We start from the raw sequence: 24,129 nt of genomic DNA on the forward strand, positions 1-24,129 counted from the left end.
ATCTAGAAAGTTATTACACGTAGACAGTCGATTTTATATTAAATCTGCCTGCCATAACCCTGCAGAGTTAATGAGAAGCTTCAAAACCAGGTCAGTGGTCCAAAGTTTTATTTCATGAAGGATAAACTGAAACAACCACAACATCACTTGAAGTCAACAGCAGGCTCACTCTTCTTTTCAGGCTTTAAATCAGGCTGACATCTCAGTCCTCTGGCACATATTTTCAGCACTTTTATGAAAAACACACTTCTTCACCATTTTAACAGCAGTGAAGTCTTGTAGTCGGTCTTCCTATTGCTGTTGTTTAGAGAAGTAAATCCATTATTAAGACAAACTCACAACAGTTGTAAAATCCCCATTTTGGGGCTAGAACTATACAGTGTCCACAAAGTCAACACACTGGCTTATGAAGCGTTTCTTATCGTCTCACGGCCCAGTTAGACAAACTTCACACATTGACGTCGGAGGCCTCGCGCCCTGACATGTTCACCCGCAGCACCGTCACAGACTATATGGATCGTTGGAGTAAATTAAAACAACACGCATGTATTACGGAGTTCAATCAGATTAGATATGTGCTAATGGATGTTCTGTGTTGCTGATCAACACGTTTAATGGGCAGGTCGCTTTCTCCGCGCTCGCTCAGGGCTGGCTTTGGATGCGTCTGCGCAGCTCCTGCGCCTTGTCCCGCAGCTCGGGCCGGCTGTCGGACTGCAGCGTCGACAGGGAGCGCTGCAGCTGCTCCCGGCTCCTCACAGGCATGCAGTCCCACTGCTCACTCTCTGGTAGCATCCACACAAAAAAATGCGTTACAAATCAGCTGCAGAGTAGGATGTTAAGGTTTCAAATAAATCACATCCCTTTGGAGAGAGACACGGAGAAACAAATCTGAAGTCCGGGAATAAAAACCAAGAGACATAAAGACAGAATTTCATCTGTTGTTCTTTTTTGTTTGAATCAGCGATGCCAGGAAAAGTTGGGCGAGATTTCTGACCGGCAAGTTGTGCAGCCCACCAAGCATTTACTTGATGCACTGAATGCATCAAATAAAAGCCATTATGAGGACCAGAATCTGCCTCCGTCTGTCCTTAATGGATCAATAAATAACGTCCCATTTTCAAGCCGATCAACAGGAGCACAGCGAAATTCATTTTCCAAGAAGGTTAAATAATGTAGGCCTAAATTTGGAAACATTATTGAGGCTCGGACATAATGTATGCTCAATAATACAGAGAGCAGAATCAATAAAAGCCTACCTCCTGTTCTCTTAACGATCAGATCCACCACAGACAAGGCCTCTGTCCTCACAGAGGAGTAGCTTTTATTTTCTGTGGAGAAAATTAAACAGTCTGTGAAGACATGAGACTTTCAATTAAAGCCATTAGATTTTGAATTACCTCCTTACCTAAAGCATAAGTGAGAGCAGTGCAGGCCTCGGTGAGGATCTGCGATAGTGCATTTGTGTCTTCGTTACCCTTCTCGAGCAGTAACAGGCTACAAAGCAAAAAATAAATAAATCTTTGTTTTAACTAGCTAAATAATTCAAATTGTGGAACGCTTCCCAAATCCAGCGTGTACAGTTTGTGTGTTTTGATCCTCACCCCTGAAAATACGCCTTCATGGCCTGAAGAACAGCCAGCTGCACCTTCCATGTGCTCAGCTTAAGCTTCCCACACATCAGAGTGCACAAATCTGTCTGGAAACGCACTGCACACAAACATGCACAACAAAAATACGAGTCTTCACCTTCGGTTCAGATTGATGAGAGCAGATATGACGAAGGACTGATGTGTCCGGTCTAAGCTGCGACTAAACCAACAGAATTCACCTTGAGTTTGTGGGTTTCTGGGCCAGGTCTTCCCAAGTGTCTCAAAAGCACAGAGTATAGCTTCGGTGTGCAGCTCCTTATCTTTCACATCTTTGTCATCATCGTCGTCGTCGTCATCCATCGACCTGGGAGAGGCGCCACCGCTCTCTGGACAGCTCTGTCATAAAAACGTGAGATTAGGCTCCTTCTCAAGGCAAGTCTTTACTAAACTAGCCCCACGACAAACAGAAAACTCAGACGCGAACCTTCTTGATCAGAGGGAAAAGGATCTCAGCCATGTCGGTGAAGCGGTCTTCCTGACTACTGTGGAGAACATCTGCGGCGCAGCGCAGAGCGGCCATTTTGTAAAGCAGATTCTCCTTGCGGCATTCTTTAAACACGACATCCAGGACCTCCGGGATGCTGGGCTGGCCGCTGCACGGCTTTTGCAGCTCCGCGCTAAAAACCGAAGAGGAGATGAGGTCAAGTTCACAGGAAGTAGTACATGAAATGTATTTCACAACTAAACTGTGAAATTCATTTTCACAGTTTACCGTTATTAAAGCCCAGTGTTCATTACATGTATTTGATCAAGTTTTTAAGTATGAAACCTGAAAGAACAAACTCAGGTGGATGATGACTGAACGGACAGCTGGACAAACAAGCTGCGGGCGAACTAAAGTCTGAAACTATAAAATCGCTTCATCCTCCCCCCCCCACACAAACACACTGAAAAATCTTGATGTCAAAGTTTAAATCATATTCATCCAGAGCTGCACACGAACCCAGGCAAGAGCAGGAAGAAGTTCTGCAAGATGACTGACCTGCACTTGGACACCACTGACCCGATGGCTTTCAACAGCTCCTCCTGCACAAAACCAAAACACCAAAATCTGAATCCAGTGTGTTTTATTTCCAGGCTTTCTTAAAACGACAGGAGCAACACACACCTTGCCAGCCCAAGTTCGCCCGGAGAGTCCCTGCATCAAGGCTGTCAGCACCAAACCGAGGTGCGGCGCCACCAATGAGCCCGTCTGTTCCTTAGCAACAGTTGCCATGGCAGCTGCACCCTGAGCCTTCATCTTCCAGGACTGAGACTGCAGGGCTTTTTGAGTGATGGTGATCAGCTCTGTCATGTAAAGCCTGATGCCCCCGAAGCTTCCTGAAGTCAGAGAAAAGTATAAAAAAAATGAATCGGCTTTTATTCCTGGGAAACGATCCTTTCCGTTTCGTAGCACCGGTATTTGTCATGCGACAGCGTTCCCCACCTGGAACGTTCTCCTGCCACACCTCCGACCACAGGGTGGCATCGTGACTCTCTCCTTTCTCCTCATCAGGACCCGGCGCCTGATGCATGCCCAGGAAGGCCAGGGGCAGGGCCACGCCCGCGTGGGCCTTCAGCACATCCGGGCTGTAGTGGCTGATGGCGTGCACCGTTAGCGCACACGACGACTTGTACACTGGCTCTGGAAGCAGGAGAAACGGAGTGAAAACATTTGATTTAAAAGGGAGTCAAGGCAGGAGAAGAAGAAAAAAATCACAAGACAAACTAAAATTTTCAACATCAAACTTTTGTGTATTTTACTGGAAGCAGCACAAAAATTGTGTGGTATTGACTTGTATTTAGTTTCTCAATTTAATATAGGTCTTTACTTTGACTAGACCATTTAAAAAAAAATAAATATTACTTATATTTGTTCACTCACAATCTCCAACAAACTTCACAAAACAGCTGAATTTACATCACAATACTTTTGACACACTCCCTAAGTAGAAAGAAGGGGACTTCTCAAGACAATGGGGAGCACTCCATTTTATGAAGGGGTCTTAGGAAAAAAGGGAGGTAAATATAAATGCATGCCACACTTTATAGATTTAAATTTAAATGCAAAAACAGACAGAAAAAACGTGTAGTTTTTCCAAACGCCACACATCTATGCACTGCTTTGTAAGATTCTAATAAAATACACTCGATTTTGTAGTTTTAAAGTCAAAGAAAAACTTAAAGGGTATAATACTTTTTCAAAGAACAATATCGTCACATTTTATTGCTCCGCTGAAAAAAGTACATTTCAAAGTAAGATTCACCTTCTTTCTCCAAGTACCAGTTGCTGAGCTTCAGTAGTAGTTTTTCTACGCTGCTGTCCTTTGCTGACTAAAAAGGATAATAAATGTCGTCATGATAAAGTCTGTGACAAACAGACAAATCCAGGGTTTAATAATCCACCAAGGACTTCATGTTAACGGAGGGGCTTACCCTGACGAGGTGTCCCAAAGCAAAGGCGAAGGCTTTCTGTACAACTGTGCTCCTGTCATGAATGCCATTGAGCAAGGCACTCATCAGTTTACCTGCGGATAAAAACTGATTAGTTTGTTCAACTCGAGTCATTAACCGAGTCAGATGGCGTGTCGTGTTGTACCTGAGTATGGGGTTAGGTCCTGAGGACACTGTACCGTCAGGGACACAATTACACTGGCGCAGCCTCCCTAAACCGAGAACAGCAGTCATTAAGGCAACTGATGCGCTTCTGTGTGGTGGAGAATCACTGATGGATGCGTGACTGTGGGACTCAGTTCTACCTTTGTGCCCAGGCCCACTCCGCTCTTCAGCAGCTCACAGAGTCTGGGAACCAGCTCTCCCAGCACAGAAACATCCAGATGCTGCAGACACTGGAAGAAGACACGCATTCAGAAGCTTCGCCTCGGTGAAACGTGAAGCTGCTAGTAAATGCAGAAACCTCACGACTAACTAAGATATCCCAACATTTGGGTTGGAAGACTCTACAGTGAATTAACTGGGATTATTGTGTGAGCATTTATTTTTGTTTTACCATGTTAACAGTCTCCATCATTGGAGAAGACTTGGCAGCACTGAGCCGTGCAGCATCCATGGCACTCTGCAGAGAAAGAACAAACATCTCATGTCACGGGGCTTCTGCAGGTTTCACCATTTAAAGACGTTTTAAGACCATTAATTAAATTTAAGACCTGTATCACGACGGAAAGGTACAAAAGTGATATGTATAGTATATAGTAGTAGTGACAAGCTTTTTACCACAGAATAAATACACCATCGTACAGGTTGGCAAGAGAAGTGAGCTAATGGCGAAGACGAACGTTTTCCAGCCAACCGGTGTTAATGTTACACTTTACTCATGATAGATGCAAGAAGGCTAGCTAACTATGGTCAGCAGCTAGTTAGCGGTAGTCACAGAACGCAGTGAATATGTTTACAGGTGACTTAAATGTTTGCCTGAAAGAAAAGTCCTACGAGAAAAAAACAAATACAAGATTAAGTAGTCCTGACACGACAAAAATTGACATATTTAAGGCCAACTTACATTTTAAGGCCTTAATTTTAGATAAATGATATCAGGACTTTTTAAGGTAGAGCAGACACCCTATATCATCAAATGCAACTTCTGTATGATTTGCAGGTGAACTGAAAGTTGTTTACCTTTTCCTGCTCAGTGGCTCTGAGGCTGAGGTAGTTGAGGACCTGAGGCTCCAGGGTGCTGAGGGCTTCCAGCAGGGCTGGAATCAGCCGAGCAGCGTGAGGCTTTAACCTGGCGCCAGCAGTCTTACTGATTTTCACCAGGGTCTGAATACTAGAGAGAGAAAAGTTGACAAACCAGTTATACATGTCCAAACTATGCAGAACAAAATCAACAAATGCACTCAAATAGCATGTTTAAAAAAATAATAATCTAAACTGACATTTTGTAATTTTTCAGTCCTTTCCAAGACGACAAGGGGTAAATAGACTCCAAATAATTGAAATCAAGGGATGTAGGAGGGTATTAGGGGCTGCTTTCAAAAATTCAGTACTTTTAGTTTCAGTGAAAGAAACTCTCAACATGACATATTGGATTTTATGCTCCCAACTTTACAGGAACAGTTTGGTGAAAGCTCCTTCCTGTTCTAAGATGAATGTGTACCAGTGCACGAAACAAATCAATAGACATGCATGAACTTGTCTGGTGTGAAGAAGCTGACAGGCCTGCAGAGCCCCGATCTCAACCTGACAGAACACCTTTGGGGATGAATCAGACCTGAGACTGAGAGCCAACCTTCTCATCCAACATCAGTGTCTGACCCCAAGAAACATGTTTCAGGAAGAATGATCAAAAAGTCCAATAAGCCCACTCCTGAAACTAATGGAAAGCACTCTTCTTATTTCAGAAGAGTTGAAGATGGTAAAGCTGTAAAGAGTAAGCAGGCGTCATTCTGTATGGATTAAAAATGGGAAATAACATATGCCAGTGTTTGTTGAGATGAGGAATTACTTTTACAGTCTACTGTATTCCCTGTTCACCTTTCAGCATCAGCTGAGAAACCATCTTAAGACATCTTTGTTTCATATCAATCAGTATTTATGTTGCACAAGTAAACAGATTTACCTGAGAGAGCGAACCTCGGAGACGTTGCTAACGATGCCTTTTTCCAGCAGAGTGGGTAACATCATGGCCACAGTTCTCTGGGCTGCAGAGCCAGTAGACTCACACATACGAACACACACCTGCACATAAAATCAAAGAGGCTGAAATACTTACACAGTGGAATATAAACTTACACGCAGTCCAGTGCGCTGACATAACATTTACCTTACTGAGCGTTTTCAGTGTTAAGTCTGCAGCCTTTCGCACAGACTCCTAAAAAAAACCCAAACATTAAAAGTTCAGATGGAGATTAAACCATGAACCACTTTGAGATTTATTTCAGATTATTTTTGTCTGACCTTGATGTCGTCCAGGACTCTGAACAACGTCTCCCACATCTCTGCCAGGTGATCGATGAGGTCATCGGCCTGACGGCCCCGGATCAAGTCGTTGAGGGCCAGGCAGCTGCAAGACAAATTCATCAATTCACTTTAACCCGTCTTGGAGAAGATAAACACTCCAAGTGAGCGGCCGGTGCAATCTACCTGGACTCACGCACTCTCCAGGTGTTGTTGGTCAGGTTGGAGATGACATCCTGCAGGATTTCCTTCAAGTATTTATCCACCTGCGCAAAACGAAACAATTATTCCTGACAGTTCTTCCCACCCACTTTCACGTCATTCTGTCTCTAGCCAATGTTTCCGTTGATGTATAAAACTACGGAGCCTCACCAGGGTTTTATCGGTGACTAAGGCATCCCAGATGCTGGTCATAGCCTGGCGAATGCTCAGGTTTGGGTCAAACTGGTAGCGGTACAAACGAGGCACTAACTGTGGCAGGAATGGAGCCAGCTGCTCCCCAGCCTTGGTAGCGATCATGTGGAAACCAAAAGCTGCTCCCTGGAAGAAACAGAACGTTGTTTTAGGTCAGGGAGGAGAAGAAAACCTGGAAAAAATAATGGAGGCAAAAGAGAGAGAGCCTTAGTGCGTTACCTTGCGCGAGTTCCACATGGCGTGGTGGTTTGCCAGGTTCATGAACTTATAGACCAGATCTGGTTGGTTCAGGTCGCTGGCCAGTGAGCAGAGCTCCTTGTATGTCGACAAGCTTTGACTGGAAGAAAATTACAAAACTTGTTTTACTCTTGGTTGTAACTCAAACCTGTTACAAATCAACTATTTGTAACAAAACTCACCCGTCAGGCGTTTTTCCCAAATCCTCCCCTTGAAACACCTCGGTATCCTCTGAAACTGCATGTTTCACCCTGTTTACAAGAATAAATAATCATACAAACTCTCAATTTACTGCTTAGTAAGCTTACCTCTTAAGCTTAGTAGCTTACCTTTTTCCAGTCATGAGTGTTTCCACCAGTGTAGACACCAGCTCCTGCTGATCAGCCTCGCCACCCATCTCATAAACGAGCCCCAGGCCTTTAGATGCCACATCCTGACTGAGCTCTGAACAAAAAGGAAAAGAAGCATGGAGGAGGAAGTGGGAACGAGAGAAGCTGAAAGAGGTGTAATGCTACGAAGCTCAGCTCAGCCGTCTTGTCTTACCATCCGGGTCTGAGAGAACGGAGATGAAAGCTATCTGAATCTCCTTCAAATGAGACTGCAGCCGCAGAGGAAGATGGGAAAATGATCGTTCAAGCTTGTGCTCCAGTTGTAAATAAAGACAGTAATGCTACAGGTGGGTTATGTACGTACAGTAATTTCCTTGTGCTGGCTGAGTTTTTTCACCAGGGAGAGCAGCCAGATGCAGGCCGCCTGCCGCACATGAGGGTTCTGGCTGGGAATGTACCTGGACAGGATGGAGTTGAGGACCCAGGGAACCACGTCGTTGTTTTTAACATCTGATGGAAGTAAATGGAGAAAAAAAAAAAAAAAAAGACGAGGCATTCAAGAATTACATTAAAACAGGTAACCACACACAAGCTGGATCTATGTTATAGTTTGTATATTATGCAATTTAATAAATAAATTTTAAATTTGTCAGCTGCAGTATTCATATGCATCTACAGCTTGCATAAATTGCTTAAGTTACATACATTTAAGCAATTTAAGTATACTAAGTAAACATTTTATGTGCTTAAATGATCCAACAAACAGATTTGTAATGACTGCAAAAGTTTGTCAAACATTTTAAATTTTTTTTTCATTTCAACATGCTGAAAAAAACACCAGTTATTACAAATGTATTACTTTGTATTCTGAATCTCTTTTTTTTTTATCTAGTTTGATCTGGTATTCTGCTCCTTTGGTACATTTGACAAAGGAGCAGAATACTCCTTTGTCAAATGTCTATGATGTGATGCTTATAGGAATGATGGACTGGCCCTGCCTCACTTCGACTGCTATTACTGGACAGATAATATCCATTATTTAAGCTACTGATCACCATACAGAGAGATCTCACTAGTTGTCTTAGTCCGGGATGTTTCTCTCCCTTTTATTTTAATTTGTTCATAAAAATACTTTAAATAATCTTTGTGGGAATTTGTGAAATGACTTCATCCATTAGTGACTAAAATTCAGATCTATTTCACACCAGCAGGGATAGAACCTGTCAAGACTCACTGTGTGGCGGGCTGTACTGGTCCTCAGTGCAGGTCCACGGATCTCTGGCGGCTCCAGAACTGGTTCCTATGGCAGCGCTGGTGATGGCCTCTCCTACTGTGAACTGCAGCTCCACCTGCTTGGCCTGGAAGGTAGAAAGGAAGCAGAGAAGGGTTGGTATTGGTATGTGGCAGTTTCACAGCAGAATAATTTGAATATTTCTAAAATCACTTCAAGAGAAAGTAAAAGAAATTAATAAAGAAAATAGAAAATCTAGTTTCATACCTCCACCGAATCCATGAGGCCCTGCAGCAGCTTCTTCTGGTGTGGAAAGTCTGGGTCTCCCACTGGCAGATAACCCAAGGTTGTAACGGATCGCTCCTTCATCTGGAAAACGACGCGGATAAAAATCAATCAGAGCAACAGCACAGCAAATCAGAGCCATTAAGAGTCACAGCTTACCTTGAGGCTCTCTTTGCCAGAAGTGATGCGAGCCAGCAGGTTTTCCGTGACGGAGAGTTTGGTGAAGCCGTCTCCCTCTGCAGGGATCAGCAGGGTGCCATTCCGCCCAATTTCTCCCAGAGCTGTGCAGGCTGCTACGGCCAACATGGCACTGCCGCTGTCCAGGAAGGCACCTGGATGCGAATACATGCGATCACTTTTGTGGGGAAATTATCAAACACTCTCTAATTTTACCACTTTACTTTGTTTTTTTGTAAAAGAGGTTGCAAAAACATACAATAAAAGTTGCCTATAAGTCAGTAAAATCTGCACAAAAAGGATTTATGTAAAAAAAAAATAAAAAAAGTTCATACCAATTGTCTTAGTAGCCATGGAAACCAGCTTGTCATCATCTTGGGAAGTGATGCTCATCTCTTCCATCTTGTTTTCTGTCAACTCACAGGAGGCAATGGCTTTCTTTCTGCTCAGATTCCTTCCCACCATGTAGCCGAGAGCCAAGATGGCGCCATGCTGAGTCTCAGGACTCTGAGATTCAACCCAAAAAATAAATATTAGCAGCACAAGCTTATGACACGAATAACCGCAAGAGTATGTGACATACATGGTTGTCTTTGGTGATTTTGACAAGATTCTGTACGGCTGTCTGCAGCTCGTTGCCAGTCATGGTGGAGATCACCAAAGCATACAGCTGGGCGGCGAGTTCCCTCATGTCCTCCTTATTGGTGTTCATCAGACTCTGAAAGAAGAATGTGATTACAGCTAATTTGGATAACAAAAGTGAAATGTGCATGAAAGATAACTCGCTGAATGATATTTTAAAACTCTGTACGTAAAATAGAACTCACTTTGATCCAGTCTATTTTATCAGCAAACCTGGGGGCGAGTTTTTCTGGACACACAGACACCACTTCCAGTAAGCAGTACATGACTGGGATTCCTGCAGGGAAATTTAGATGTAGATACAGTATGAATACTACAATTGACAAATATAAAATGTTTTTTTTTTCTTTAGTAAGGACTGAATTAGTCTTAAAACAGAACAAATTAAAGCTGTAAGAGAGAAAGTACAGCTACTATGATTTAGACAAATCATAAATCAGACAAAAGAGAATAAGCATCGCTTACTACTTGTTTATACCCCAAACTGCCTCCGAGGAAGGCAGGTTAAGTCTCACCTCCCACAGCAGAGAGAAGCTGCTGCAGTAGATCCATGTACACATGTACAGGGTTTCCCTCCAGGCCTTTTGGCGCTGAGGGTGGCGGTTCAGCTGAGAGCAGGGTGTGGACGTAGCGACCGATGGCCGGAGCATCGTCCTGCATGTCCAACAAGCGGGTGGACATGGGCCTGGCGCCAGCGCTGTGGGCCAGACACATCCTCAGGTACAACATTATCTGAAAAAACAAAAGAAATCCACCAGAAAACACACTTATATGGTTTGCTGAGTCATCTGGTTTTATCCTCAAATGAAATAAATATGTTTATCATTTACCTCTCCAAAGGCAGATGGGTTAAAAGGAATTGTGGAGGCCCCAACAATATATTTGGCAGGGGTTTTGATCCTCTGAGCTGCCTAAAAAAAATGACAAGAATGTGAAGAGAGTGGATCGTTATTTCTTGAATTAGAAGGGTAACATTATTTTGCAGGTGTGCCGTCTGAGAGATGCTCCGAGCCCCACTTTTTCCTGGATGTAGGCAACCATGTCGGGAAAGGACGGCATTGGCTTCGGTCCCTCCTTCTCCGAGCTTTTTGTGGGAAAAGGCCTCAGCACCCTTTGGGCCTCTGCAGACACTTCCTCTCGTCTAAAGAGCAGAGCATAAAATAAAATCTTACCGAGTGTAAAGTTCACAACAGACATTTATCTTAATAAAGCCATTTAATTTCTCTTTCTGCATTACAAAGAGTTAGGTGGTTCCATAAACTTACGGGTCTCCAGCAGCCAGCAGCAGCAGGTACCTTGATGGCACGTGGTCAGGAGCAAACACTGTGCTGGCAAACTTCATGGCCACCTGGCGAACTTGTACCTCCGGCTGCAATGAAACAAGCGGCAGGCTTCTTTTATTTCTGCTTACTAAGCTTGTTACAGGGTTTTGTACACTGTTCCCACAGTAAAATTCAAACATTTTCAAGGTACATTTTCAAACTTTTCCACACCATAGTTGACATTGGAGATAAAAATGATACCAGTGAACTAAAGACAGTTTCAATTAACTATTATATGATGTAATTTATTACTGGAATCATTAGGGACAAGGTCAACTTAAATATAGCAACATTTTATGTTTTGAAAGGTCTCTCTCACACATATCCTGTACACCTGACTGGTCAGAAAAAAATTCCAAAACAAAAATCTCTAACAAATATTCTCTCCAAGATGTCTGGCATTTGGCAAATAAAAATTATTTTGGTAATTCTAACTGACCTGAAATAAGATAAGTTTGGTCTGATTTAACTTCAGACAGTGAGAAGAAAAATGTGCTCATCTTTTTTATTACCTTTAATTACCTGGTTTCAACTATATTGCTTTCCAAACTGAGGCTGTAAATCAAACATCTGATTGCACTTTATTACAAAACTGTGCAGTTTAAATATCAAGTACTTTTTAGGACTTAATACAGAAATTAATCACTTTCCAAAACTTAAAATGCCTAATTGAAATTCAAGCATTTTCACGGATTTCAAGCACACGTATGAACTCAGTTGTTAAAACACACATTACAGTTGTGAAAGAATCCAATTCTCTTCTTCACGTGGCAGAATACCTTTGAAATATATGCAGCCACCAGGGCTTCCATCAGATTCAGCAGCGCCCCCTGTAGGTTGGCATACGCTCCAACCATCATTGACAAAGCTTCCTGAATGGCAAGGCGAACATCCGGCTCCTCCTGATCAAGCAGACACAGTGTTTAAGAAAAAAAAAATACTAAAGTAGGTTCACCTCCAACTTTTCCAAAATGTGTTCCACCAACCTTACACATGGACTCAAAAAACTGCTGCACAAGAGCAATATCCTTTGTGAAAAGCTGAGGCATCCGACTGAAACAGGAAAAAATTAAAACAAGCGTCGGTTTGTCTGTTTCTAAATCGGACCCAACTGAAATACCAATAAGATGTTATCGTAACCTTGACAGCTTTCCAACAGCAGAGTAGGCAACACATAATAACTTAGGATCCTGCAAAGAGAGACGTTGTGAGAGAAAGAAAACACGATAAACCAAACTGCAAGAATTACCAGTGAGGTGCAGGTTTTGATTAGACAAGAAATTTGATGTTGACCAAAATAGGAACCAAGTTGTCTGCAAAGATTATTAAAACACTTGTTTAGAATAACATTCTTTTTCATCTGCTAAGAAACATTCTGAATCTCAAAGTGTCTGTCTTCACTCTACAATAAATATAAACAGACTGATATTTGCTAACCGCGATAAAACAAGGTGCTTAAAATGTCAAAACTTTAATCGTTTTCTTTCTGTTTTGAAATAATATTATTTACATTTGGTAAATTGCAGATCTGTATATCACCAACTTTTTTCTCTCCCTCTCTCTCTCACACACACACACACACACACACACACACCCACACACACACACACACACACACACACACACACACAGTGTGACGTGACCTCTGCTTTTGATCTAAAGCAGAGGTGACAGATTATGGCAAAAGTTTCTTCAGGCTTCTGTGCTGCTACAACAAATGAACAAATGACGTAACAGTTTGATACGTCTGACCATAAATCAGAGCGTTTCGCTTTCAAATATCAAGTTGGACGAAAGTGTTATTAAAAAAATAAATAAATCTTTTAATATGGTGCAGTTTTATATTTTGAGATGTGCAAAAGAAAGTTCAGGAGCAACAACAATGAGACCTAACGCAATCAAAAACAGCTAACTATCAGTAGAGCAGAACTGAATTAGTCTTAAAACATTTTTAAATTAAATTACCATCTTATTTACCTCCTTGTATTCGTTGATAAGTTTGGTCAGACCATTGAGCAGCATTAGTCCTAAAGGCTTGTTAGTGTCAGGGCATCTGTAAAATAGAAAAAAAAAAACATTTAGACTTTATTCTTGAGAGGAAACACAGGTAAACAGTTCATGGACAGAGGAATAAGTGTGAATGTCTTACACCATGCAGATGTGATGGACAAACTGTAAGGTGAGAGACAGCAGTTTGTTGTTGGTGTTGGCCCCAAACAAACCGTCATAAACGACCTGAAGCGCAAAGCAAACCAGTAAAGACATTAGCACATCACCACATAAAAGATGACGTGGATCTCTGAACAGGCAGCAACAGACATTCTGACGACTGATTGTCTAAAAAAAAAAAAAAAAGAGTCAGCATGACCTGGATGTTTGCTGGGAAGCACTCTGCTGCCAGCCGGGAGCGTAGAAGATGTGGGAGGATTTTTAGTTTGACTCTAGTGCTCACTGGATCGTGTTTCAGCTCTTGCTTAACATTTCCACCCTGCAGAAAATACGTTAACATTTTCACCTGGATCTGAATTTGCATAAAAATCTCTTTCACTGGCTTTTAAATTAAATGTAAATTACAAACCTTTGTTTTAAGAGGGACATCTCCCAGATACACCTTGAACATCTTGTTGATAATTAGAGGATTGTTCCAGTCAATGATGCTGGAATGAAACAAAAATAAACATTGAGAAAACAGCTTTGTAATGTGTAAACAGGGCCATCTTGTCGTTCACCAACAGAAGCTAAAGGGAAACAGAAACTAAAGACGTTCACAGTCTCTCCACACGTTTAACATAAAAATAAAAGGCTCTACCTCTGTTTGCTCCTCAGCTCCAGATCAGCTGCAGTAGCCACGCTGTGTCTCGTGTCACTCGAAGCCACCGCCAAGTGGACCACTGTCTCCACCTCTGGCACCTGCTTGGCCTCAATGAACTTCACTATGCCCAGCTTACACTGTTGGAGAACGACCAAGGGAGTTAGACAGAGACCTGCAATTAACAGTCAAGATAAAACTACGATTAAACTGAATGGACAATAACTGATATCGCCACGACACACTAAACTGAGACAGATTATCTTAATATTTCCTTTAAACTGTATGAGTTGGGCCAAACATTTTTAGTATCCTTCCAAAAGCTTATCATTTTCCATCCTGCAAGCTTTTATGTAATTACCATAGGAACCTGTGGCGTCTTGATTCATATATGATTCCAAATATCTGGTTTCAACTGGGAACAAAATATTTGATCAGACAGCCCGAATATGGCCATATGAATACGTTACTGTACCTGCTCTAGCTGCTCGGCGTTCCACTGCGCTTCTCCAATAACCCTCTTTGCAGCATAGACACTCATCCCTGGGGGAGGCTGGGGGAGACCTTGCCCGCTCCCAGTGACCGCCCCGTCCGAGGAACCTCCCTGGGAGGAGGATGGTGCAGGCCGAGTGGGAGACTCATTCAGCACAAACCTGATGATGTGGGAGAAAGAACGCTCCAGTTCAAAATGCTGTCATCCTCGCGATTAACACTCATTTCCAGCCGCACGTTTTATTTTGACAACTCACCCATAAGGCATGAGCAAAACATCCAGCATGAACTCCAGTAGAAGGTGTATCATCTTTGGCCTTTCAGTTAAATTGAACGGAGACACGACTTTGGACGAGTCTGCAGGATACTTCATGTGGTAAAGAGTGGGAATCAGAAGGTGCATCAGGCTGAAAACACAAAGAGAAAACGGAGAAGTTGTGCCATGCACTGCTGGTTTTGAGTTAGACGCAGTCAGGACTGGTTAATTTGTTTTTATTGGAGGGGATTTTTAAAAGTTCTCTGATAAATTCTTGTATTTCATTTTCATTCACTTTGAAGAAATATCCAGTTTTGTAATGTCACAGTTGTCCCACATTTTCCTCAATGAATAATCTTTACTGTGCTTTGGTACATGTAGAATGCAGAATGTTTTAGCGATGAGATTTATAGCGTTGCTGTAAACTATGAGCATGTCAGCAAAGCTCAACGAGGATAGATGAACATTGTTTTAGATTAATCGGATTCACTAAAATTCATGGCCTGTGTGTCCTTAAGAAGGCTGGATACTAAAACTGAATCAAAAGTATCAGCTTGATGTTGTGCACAAATGCACAATCCTAAAATATGAAGAAAAAAAATAATTTATTATCTCCTCCTTTTTTTGATGTCTCAAAAACCTAGAGTTTCTAACAGGAGTGTGTAACACCTTTGCCATCCGGTCTAGAAGGTGACAGTACTTCACCGGATAGGTATGTGAGAATACGTGTCCCCTCACCTGTCCTGTTGTGGCTGCGGTTTGCCTTCCATGGCAGTGATGAGAGTCGGGGCCAGCTCACATTGTTTTGCCACCTCTAGACGAGGGAAGCCCATTTTAATATAGATGATGGTGAAATTCTGTCAAAAAATGAAGTAGATTTCATTTTAATGAAACAGACCTGTTTTTGTTTCAGTTCAAATACCAAATCGGTTAAATATCACGCAAAGTTAAAACACACAATTTTTAAAAATCGGATTTATAATGAAGACAACAAAATCAACTCACACATGTGCCATTCATTTGATAACCAATACTGACTGGATGTTTTGCTCATGATATTTTACTTAACTGTAGAGTGACTGAAGATAATATGGACAGTAAACATCGTCTCTCACAAGATAAACGCTGTATTAATATCTTACTGTAACAAAAGAAGCAGCCGCAGGGTCCTGGTACTGCACCAGCAGTGTTTCCACTGGTAGCTGGATCTTTGGTCGGCTTTTAATCCTCTTGTTCAGGTGAACCAACAACTCCATCACCTAGTCAGAGACACATTTCTTAGTGCAGTTTCACGAAACAGATGCATGAATAAATAATGTAAGGAAACATAAGGCCGCTGAAAGCAATCTTTAAAGTACAAACTGTTTACTTTTCCACATTTTGTGACTCTAAATCCACAAACTTCAATATATTTTAAGGTGGTTTTAAGTGATAGACAAATAGACCAATAAACAGCAGTGCATATTTGTGAGGGGCAGGGAAATGGTTTTCAAAGTTTATTAAAAATGTCAAATTCTACAAGTGGGGACTCTAGTTGTTTTTAGCTTCCCTTTCTCTTATACCTCTAAAGAAACCTCGTGCAACCAGTGGACTTCAGAAGCCACAATTAGTAAATTAGGTCCACCTGGGTGTAGTATAATCAATGTATTAACAAAGTTGTTTTGTGACCTATTATGCTTACTTAAACAGGTTAGGTCTATGGACTATACAAAATATGTTCATTACATTTTTTTGTACAAACTCATTCTTAGATGATGAGATTTTAATCTGCTCAGTTCTGCCTATTTTGAGCTCATTTCAGAACAGAGCTGTTTTAGAGCCTCTTGTCACTTTAAATCAAAATAAGCCGCTTCTGGCCACGCCCCCCACAACTCAACATTTACACTCACACATGAAAATGGCTGCGACCAGATGCGCAATTATATAACTGTAGATCTTTGAAAAGCAGAGCATCCTGCGTAACCAACAAGAATGCAGCAAGTGATTTCTGGATGGTAAGTCAACAGCAAAACAGTTGTCTTTTCCAGCAGCCATTGCACGGCGCATACAGCGGTAAAAACCGGCTGACCAAACATGCTGGAGCGCCACCTGGGTTGCCGGGTGACAGCCTGGGCTTTGCTGGGGTTGCTAGGTAAGGGGACATGCTGATTTGTAACCTGACATTACAGAGATCTTTTAAACGGGTCATTTTTCAGACACCAAAAAAACATTAACTTGCCATTAAAAACCAGCTGGGTGTCATTTTTTTCTGCTGTGGTTTTTATAAGCACTTGGGCTGGTTTTATCTATATATGAATAATTAGTGTGTTTTTTATTGATGGGTTTTTTCCCCCTCATTTTCTACTTGAATCCCAGAATCTGTGCATAACTTAGTTACATAGATGTAAAATATTAAATCGTGTGTTGTGATCAGTAACTCAGTCCTTGAGTAGCCTTTTTACAGAATACTTTTTTACTCTTATTTCAGTCATTTCTTGGAAATCTACTTTTTATTTTTAATTGCTGCTTTTACTTAAGTACAATTTCTCTACCCACCTCTGTTAGTCCATCATGCAACAACAAAAAGAGTGGCACAACTGCAAACCTACCACAATGTGACTACACACACCTAAATTGCCTGGCTGAGCACTCAACCATTATTTTTTACTTTACTACTCACCTTCTTTCGCACCCCCTCCTGAACACTGGAGAGTTTGAGAAGAACAGGTGGCAGAAACTTGGAGATGATATCCTGAAGCTGGTCATCAGTTTCTGCATGGCCCAGGCGAAGGAACACACGTTCCAGTTGATCTAATCAAAACACACTCTTACTTCACCGGCACACCAAGTCATGGTATCAGCAGCTCCTACTGTACAGTATCTTTCGATTTTAATATGAATCTTTAACTCATTGGTGACTGCAGACACCCTCTGGGTTAAATTAACCATGTTAAGTCATACTGGAAAGAAGCATTTTGTCCTATTACGGCCGATGAGCTCAACCTGCCAGCTGCTGTACATAACCCAACCATGCACTCCTTCTCCTGGCTTAGCTTTCTAAGCCGTTAGCAACAAATGACAAGATAGTCCACGGAGGACATCATCTTTTTTTTTTGTTTGTTTTAATTAGCATGAAAGCAGCAAATATTTTTCGAAGCAGTGACACACCCGTGTAACTTAACCTAATTGTCACAAATGCCAAAAATGCAAATATCCACTGTAAGGCATTGGTGAGAGGACATATATAAGAAGCCGATGTGATAGTTTTATTTTCACCATGACTGGGCAAACGGCCTCCTGACGTTAGCATGTCAGCTAGCTACGTAGCCTGCTCCCAACCTAGTTTTAAACTGAATTTGGCGTTATCATTACTTTATAAACAGCCTTAGTAGCAGGGCGGGCAAAAACACATCGCTACATCTGTTTTGGCAACCACAAATGGGACATTTAAGAGGATATGAATCGTTAACAAGGCAGAAAGAAACTTACTGAGTTCATCCTGGGCAGCCATGTTTGCACTAAGTCATCAGTGACCCTCCCAGTTGACAGAGACTGCCGCTTCTTTGGAGTGCCAATAGTGCCACGACGTAATACACGAGTTAATAATCGTAATTATTAAACAATTATTTCCGTTATTAATTAAATGGCGTCGGACATAAATAAATTTTATGAATAAACTGATTATGTTACATCAACAAATATTTTGTTATATTTAAAATATTTTAATGTAATGTTAAATTTTGAAGTTATATGTGGAAAAGATACAAAACTATATCATTATTTCTTTTTTGTATTACTTTATGTGTTTCTATCCATTATGAAGAAAATTGAATTGTCCATCCATCCATCCATCCATCCATCCATCCATCCATCCATCCATCCGTTTATGTACAGCTCAATCCCAAGGTGTTTTTGAGGCTTAAAGGGTTACCCCCTTCCGGCATGTTCTAGCATGCATTACTGCAGATGAGCCTACAATCCATCTATCCAACACCTACGTCAACCACCCATTATCGTAACTAACACTAAGACTCTTAATCTCTTCGCTTGACGCGCATGCTAATCTTGACTAGCTATGAACCTTTTTCCAGTTTTAAACAAAGGGCTCAGTCTTGGAGAAGTAGACTCTTATTTACACTTGGCTCCACTGCAAGCATACCACAGCATGCTATGTCCTGGTATCTTCAGGACATAGCATGTCATGAAGGTATCAGTACATGATATGCATAAGTCTTGCCTTTTTGAAATAGACAAGGCTTATGATCTTGATTTGCAAAAGAGCAAAGACAAGATCATAAGTTTCCAAGCAGACATCCTCCTCTCCATATACTCTTTCAGATCTTGCCCATCAAAACCACAAACATGATTGAAAATCAGTACTGGTAGAATCCAATCTACACTGAAAACAAGCTCGGTAGATAACATCTGGCACAGAGTGCCACAAGTGGCCCTCTCCTTAAAAACAAGGTTCAACTGCATGTTTTTATGGAGATATGAGGTGAACCATTCAACGACCAAAAAATATCCTCAGGGTTCAAGGTGTATGTGTATTCCCAAAAGGGGTTGCATGCAATACTGTGTAAAAATTTAAACCACAACGGATTTGATTACATTTTGCTTCCAATATATCATAGAGTTTTTCTGTTTTGTTTTTTTTGTTTTGTTTTTTTCAATTTTTGAGGAATACCACTTAGAAAAACTTTTTAGTATTTCAGAAATTACTGTTCTACTGGAATTTTCATGCACAAACATCTCTTGGGTTTACAGAAACTGGTCCAAAACCAACAATGTATCCACTGTGCAGCAGCTGTGTGAGTCTTTAAGTTCAGAGATCAAAGTAGTGTTGACAGACTAAGTGAATAAGATAACATGAAGGCAACAGTAGCTCAATGACCACTTGTTACAACCAAAGTGTGCTGAGAACCATCTCTAAGCACACAACTCTTCAAACATCGAAACAGATGGACTTTAGCAGAAAAAATTTCATCAAACTGGATGCCATCTCTGAAAGCTGAGAAGTGGAAACTGATTCAACGACTGGCACACTGAACGCAGCATTACTGTAACCTGCCACCAGCACTTGTTCTTGGTTTACTGACCTTTGCATCAGTTTCTGCTGAGTGCTTGTTGAAATGTTTTCCACAGCAGTTTGCTCCAAACAGTTCTGTTTGGATCACAGATCAATGTGTTGAACTACTGGATTTTTTTGACTGTTTGACTGCTTACAGCTAATTTGCTTTGTGTTACCTTGTAAATACAGTATTCAAACCAACTTTTCTACTGTGTACCACAAAGAAAAGTAGTGCACAGTAGAAAATATACTACTAGTTTGAAAACCATGGATTTAAATCTGTGTATTCCAATAAGAGTTACATCCATTCATCCAGCCGTCGTCTACCTGCATATCCTTGTAGACTCAAAGGGGCGCATCAGTAGGGGATTGGTGGGGTACACCCTGGACAGGTCATACTGAGATGAAATGAAGACAGTCCATTACACATATGTATATGAAGTACTCGGCAAAATGTTTAACCAAACCATAATTTTTGTACTGTTAGTAAAACTTTCTTCCAATTTTGGCACAGCAGAAATTCTCTAAATTAATCAATGATGGAATACAAGCTTCTCAAGACAAACCTGACCAAAAGAAGCAGTGGTCATTTTTGATATGGGGGAAATTTCTTTCTGCCTGGGGCAGCACAGCATAGAGAGTGCCACTGTGGTGGTGGGAACCCGTGTTAGCACTAGAAGAAAAATATTGCTTTGCATATTTATATATGCAAATAGCCGACATATATAATAGCCTCTCTCTCTCTCTCTCTCTCTCTCTCTCTCTCTCTCTCTCTTTATATATATATATATATATATATATATAGAGTTTAAAAAGAATCTGATAGATATATTTATAAAATAAAAAATATTAAGTATGCTTCTTTTTTTTCTTCAAAAGATCATGGAACATTTGGGCTCTAAACAAAAGTTATTTTGCTGGACTGCGGGGGGAAAATGGCTCTTTGGATTGTAAACGTTGCAGCCCCCTTCGCCAGCTGATTCGCAGATCTCAAAGTACATGGATGGGGCTACACCACTACGGCCATGACAGTAGCAGCAGCAGCGTAGAGCGCAGGCGATGTGGAGCGCAGCCCCTCTTCTTCACCACACGAAGCAGCAGCTGTCATGTGAATCAGCTGGGTGAACAAGGAAGGAGATAAACAACAACACGACTGCGTCTCTTCATCAAGGTAGGTACAAACTGTTGAGCTTAGTCGGGTTCTCGACAGTTATATTACAGGAAGAATGGTGCACGGAGGCCTGTTTTTTAATCATAGTGTTTAGGAAGCAGGTTACATGTCGTGGCTCTTGTTGCAGAATGTTCGAAGCTATCAGCGGCTAACCCTTTAGCACTGGCAATCACTGAAGTTGGCAATCGTGCTTCTGCTGTGAGCACTCATGTCTTTATTTGTTTGTCTTACGAGTAAATCTGCAAGTCACGAACAAACACACCAGCACTGAAACTCCAGAATGAAGCAGTTCGACTACAAGAAGTCGGAAAGGATGTAGCTAAGGGCCTATGTGAAGCCACCTTGCGAGGGGCATTTAAACCCCATTCACTGTACTGTAACAAGTTAGCTAACGTTACAGCTACGTTAGCCTACTAGTTATTTATACCTTCCATTTACTGCCACTAAAGGTAAGTACTAAGCCGAGTTTTGTGAGATCACATCTGAGAAGCCTGTTGACTGTTTAATTTTACGTGAGCTGGTCACTTGAATTGGCAAGCTGCGCTGTTTGTTCAGCCATTACTCGGCATCATAACAGAACGTAGGCTAGCTGGCTAGTTACGTTGGGAGACAACAAAGATGAGCAGAGTTACACACGCCGAAGTATTAATACTCAAATGCAGCTCAGCGTAGATTTAAACTCCTTCGAGTGTAGCCAGATTTGTTTTAGTTACATTAACTTGTTTCAGGAGGCTATCAAGAATTGTAATAATTTGTTTAAAACCCAAAGTGTGAGACAAAACTGTAGTTTGTCTTTTTTTTAATGTTTACTTTGCTTGCTTTGTTTTAAGTGATCTATTTTTAGTCTGTTGCTGCTTTCTAAAATTTATGATTTATTTTGCGGTAATGTAAATTTAAAAGAGGCAGCATCGAGAGAGAGAGTACAAAAGGGTGAGGAAATCTGAATTCACATGGTGCAATGTGATCCTTTGTGTACTGGCACAGTAAAGTTGGGAGTGGAACTGGGATGGGTGGCTGGGACAAAATGCTGCGAGGGGCAGCTGCAGGTTCAAATAATCAAAACAATATATGCTGAATCTCTACTGCCATCTAATGGTCTAGATTGGGATTTCAGCCATCCCACTAGATGGGGGGTGTTAACCCCCCCCCCCCGACATTTAATATGATAGATTTCTTACATAATTTTGCTCATCGTATTGGGATCTAAAAGGTTAAATAGTTTAGATATGTTTATATCAACTGATATTATTCCTTTAAAATTTTAAAAGTTATTTTCATACCACATGACCTCTTAAAATTAACCTAATTTTAGAGATAAAAAAAGTTTTTACTTCTAAAATGAAAGTATAATGACGGCTAAAAGAAAACACCAACAGTACTATTACTATTAAAATGTAATAGTACTGTTGATATAAACAACTACTATATCAAGCGGGATATAGTCGTTGTTCCTAACAATATAGTTATTTATAAAACATTGAGATGAAATGAAATAAGACTTTTATGGTGCTTTTCAACCCTCAAAGGGTTCTCAAAGACGCTTTACAATAAAATTGGTGACTTCCATCAACACACACATTCACACACTGAATAATGATGCTGATAACAATATTAGTTATAATAATGATGCAAATCATCAGCATGATGTTCATCATAAATGATGGCAAGTAAGGAAAATGAACAATGTAGTTTTAAAGATGTATTCATATTCCTGCAGAAGCAGAATGGGCTGCGCTTCTACTTAGTCATACGTAATATGGCCTCTGATAAGAATCGGCACACAACTGTCTATTGAAAAACGGCGAGAAATAACAGAAGCATTTTGTTTTCCCATCTCAGATTATAGCCACTGAGGAGGCAGGATGGCGGGAGCAGAGGTATCCGCCCCTGCAAACCCCACCTGCAAGATTATGACCTTCAGGCCCACGATGGAAGAATTCAAAGACTTCAACCGGTACCTGGTGTACATGGAGTCTCAGGGTGCACACCGGGCAGGCTTAGCTAAGGTTGGTAGAGACTTTTTCTTCTTTATATGGCATATTTGAGAGGTATACATCATTGCTTCCTCTTTATTGATGTATCAGAGTTTTATTAACCTACTCAAGCGGGATTAAGAAAGTAAATCAGAGAGAAACCTTTTAATGAGTTTCTCTTTGAGAGCGAGCCGAGTGCAATGTTTCCGAATCGGCTCTCATTCATCATTTAGATTTTGCTGTTTCATTTTCACTAATAAGTCTCTGTTTTTTTTTTTTTTTTTTTTGTGCGTGCCAAAGGTGATCCCCCCTAAAGGCTGGAAGCCACGTCGAACCTACGACGATATTGATGATTTAATGATCGACGCTCCGATTCAGCAGATGGTGGCGGGCCAGTCAGGGCTCTTCACTCAGTACAACATCCAGAAGAAGCCTCTTAGTGTGCAGGAGTTCAGGCGGTTAGCAAACAGTGACATGTGAGTATCATAAAAGTATCATAGTATTGCATTTAATATTCAGTATTATTAATTCTTAGTGTTTCACAAACAGGTATTTCAAATTTGGTGCTGGCGGAGGAATATTTTAGAAATTATTTCCTTACCACTTTGTTTGAATTTCATATTGTGTTTGAATTTCACCTTTTGTGTAGCTGAATTTAATTTTTAAGAGTGACCTGCTCTAAGTAGCCATTGTTCCCACAATTAAATGATATTAAACTTTCTTGAAATAAAAATAATACTCATTCAAAGATTAGTCTTCATTTGATTAAAATTAGGAGTGATTAAAGCATTTCTTTTACTCTTAAAGATTTTTTTTATTTAGTAAACTGTGAAATGCATGCAGAGTAACATCTATGCCAAGGTTTAAAAAAAAAAAGAGCAAAAAAAAAAACAATATATTTTTAATTTTCTTTCTTTTTAAAGGTACTGTACACCTCGCTACCTGAATTATGAAGATCTTGAGAGGAAATACTGGAAAAACCTCACTTTTGTCTCACCCATATATGGTGCAGATGTGAGTGGCAGCCTCTATGATGAGGTAGGTGACCTGTCTAGCTCTCTTTACATGGGATTCTTTTTTTATTTTTTTGCCTTTTTTCCCCTTCGTAGTCGGTCATAATCGTCTGTCTGTGTTTAGGTTCGGTGCATGTAGCTTGCAGAGCCTGTAGAATCCTGTATGAAACACTGAAATGCCTT

The 24,129-nt window shown here is 41.0% G+C and overlaps 2 protein-coding genes across 8 annotated transcripts in view; one reads left to right on the plus strand and one right to left on the minus strand.

Moving 5' to 3' along the window:
* Positions 1-91: 91 nt before the first annotated feature.
* ecpas (Ecm29 proteasome adaptor and scaffold) lies at positions 92-18,309 on the minus strand. Its single transcript, XM_015043820.1, has 49 exons — positions 18,208-18,309; positions 17,399-17,529; positions 15,882-15,998; positions 15,478-15,596; positions 14,741-14,890; positions 14,467-14,644; positions 13,992-14,131; positions 13,761-13,839; positions 13,551-13,670; positions 13,332-13,417; positions 13,160-13,235; positions 12,323-12,372; positions 12,169-12,235; positions 11,962-12,084; positions 11,126-11,229; positions 10,878-11,001; positions 10,691-10,771; positions 10,376-10,592; positions 10,046-10,137; positions 9,802-9,936; positions 9,554-9,725; positions 9,201-9,373; positions 9,024-9,125; positions 8,760-8,883; positions 7,890-8,035; positions 7,740-7,794; positions 7,526-7,640; positions 7,379-7,447; positions 7,179-7,296; positions 6,918-7,085; positions 6,732-6,811; positions 6,546-6,651; positions 6,412-6,459; positions 6,208-6,326; positions 5,265-5,415; positions 4,639-4,704; positions 4,388-4,477; positions 4,228-4,294; positions 4,065-4,156; positions 3,896-3,962; positions 3,076-3,273; positions 2,758-2,969; positions 2,632-2,675; positions 2,074-2,266; positions 1,829-1,985; positions 1,602-1,707; positions 1,406-1,494; positions 1,257-1,328; positions 92-782 (listed from the first exon to the last, which is right to left on the minus strand). Exons 1-49 carry the CDS (start codon positions 18,227-18,229, stop codon positions 643-645), a joined length of 5,550 nt encoding a protein of 1,849 aa, XP_014899306.1. The 5' UTR covers positions 18,230-18,309; the 3' UTR covers positions 92-642.
* A 2,477-nt stretch (positions 18,310-20,786) lies between these two features.
* Positions 20,787-24,129, plus strand: part of kdm4c (lysine (K)-specific demethylase 4C) — a 35,431-nt gene continuing 32,088 nt past the window's right edge. For 3 of the 7 annotated variants that reach the window (XM_015043847.1, XM_015043848.1, XM_015043850.1), the window contains exons 1-4: positions 20,797-20,960; positions 22,800-22,966; positions 23,234-23,409; positions 23,857-23,971. In XM_015043847.1, the coding sequence (XP_014899333.1) occupies positions 22,823-22,966; positions 23,234-23,409; positions 23,857-23,971 (435 nt within the window). In that variant the 5' untranslated portion in view covers positions 20,797-20,960; positions 22,800-22,822. Of the gene's footprint in view, positions 20,961-21,033; positions 21,410-22,799; positions 22,967-23,233; positions 23,410-23,856; positions 23,972-24,129 lie in introns of those variants that run through there. The other 4 variants (XR_001426348.1, XM_015043845.1, XM_015043846.1 and 1 more) reach the window with 4 other exon arrangements.

The sequence above is a fragment of the Poecilia latipinna genome, unplaced genomic scaffold (genome assembly GCF_001443285.1).
Source record: "Poecilia latipinna isolate Pla-1442-1.1 unplaced genomic scaffold, P_latipinna-1.0 Scaffold650, whole genome shotgun sequence".
NCBI classification, from domain to species: domain Eukaryota; kingdom Metazoa; phylum Chordata; class Actinopteri; order Cyprinodontiformes; family Poeciliidae; genus Poecilia; species Poecilia latipinna.

Coding starts and splice junctions, on each gene's coding strand:
- ecpas (XM_015043820.1), bottom strand. CDS start 18,229: ATGGCTGCCCAGGATGAACTCA. Junction 7,641..7,739: donor CGTTCTCTCAGACCCGGATG/GTAAGACAAGAC, acceptor CTTTTTGTTCAG/AGCTCAGTCAGGATGTGGCA. Junction 7,448..7,525: donor ACACTCATGACTGGAAAAAG/GTAAGCTACTAA, acceptor TCTTGTAAACAG/GGTGAAACATGCAGTTTCAG.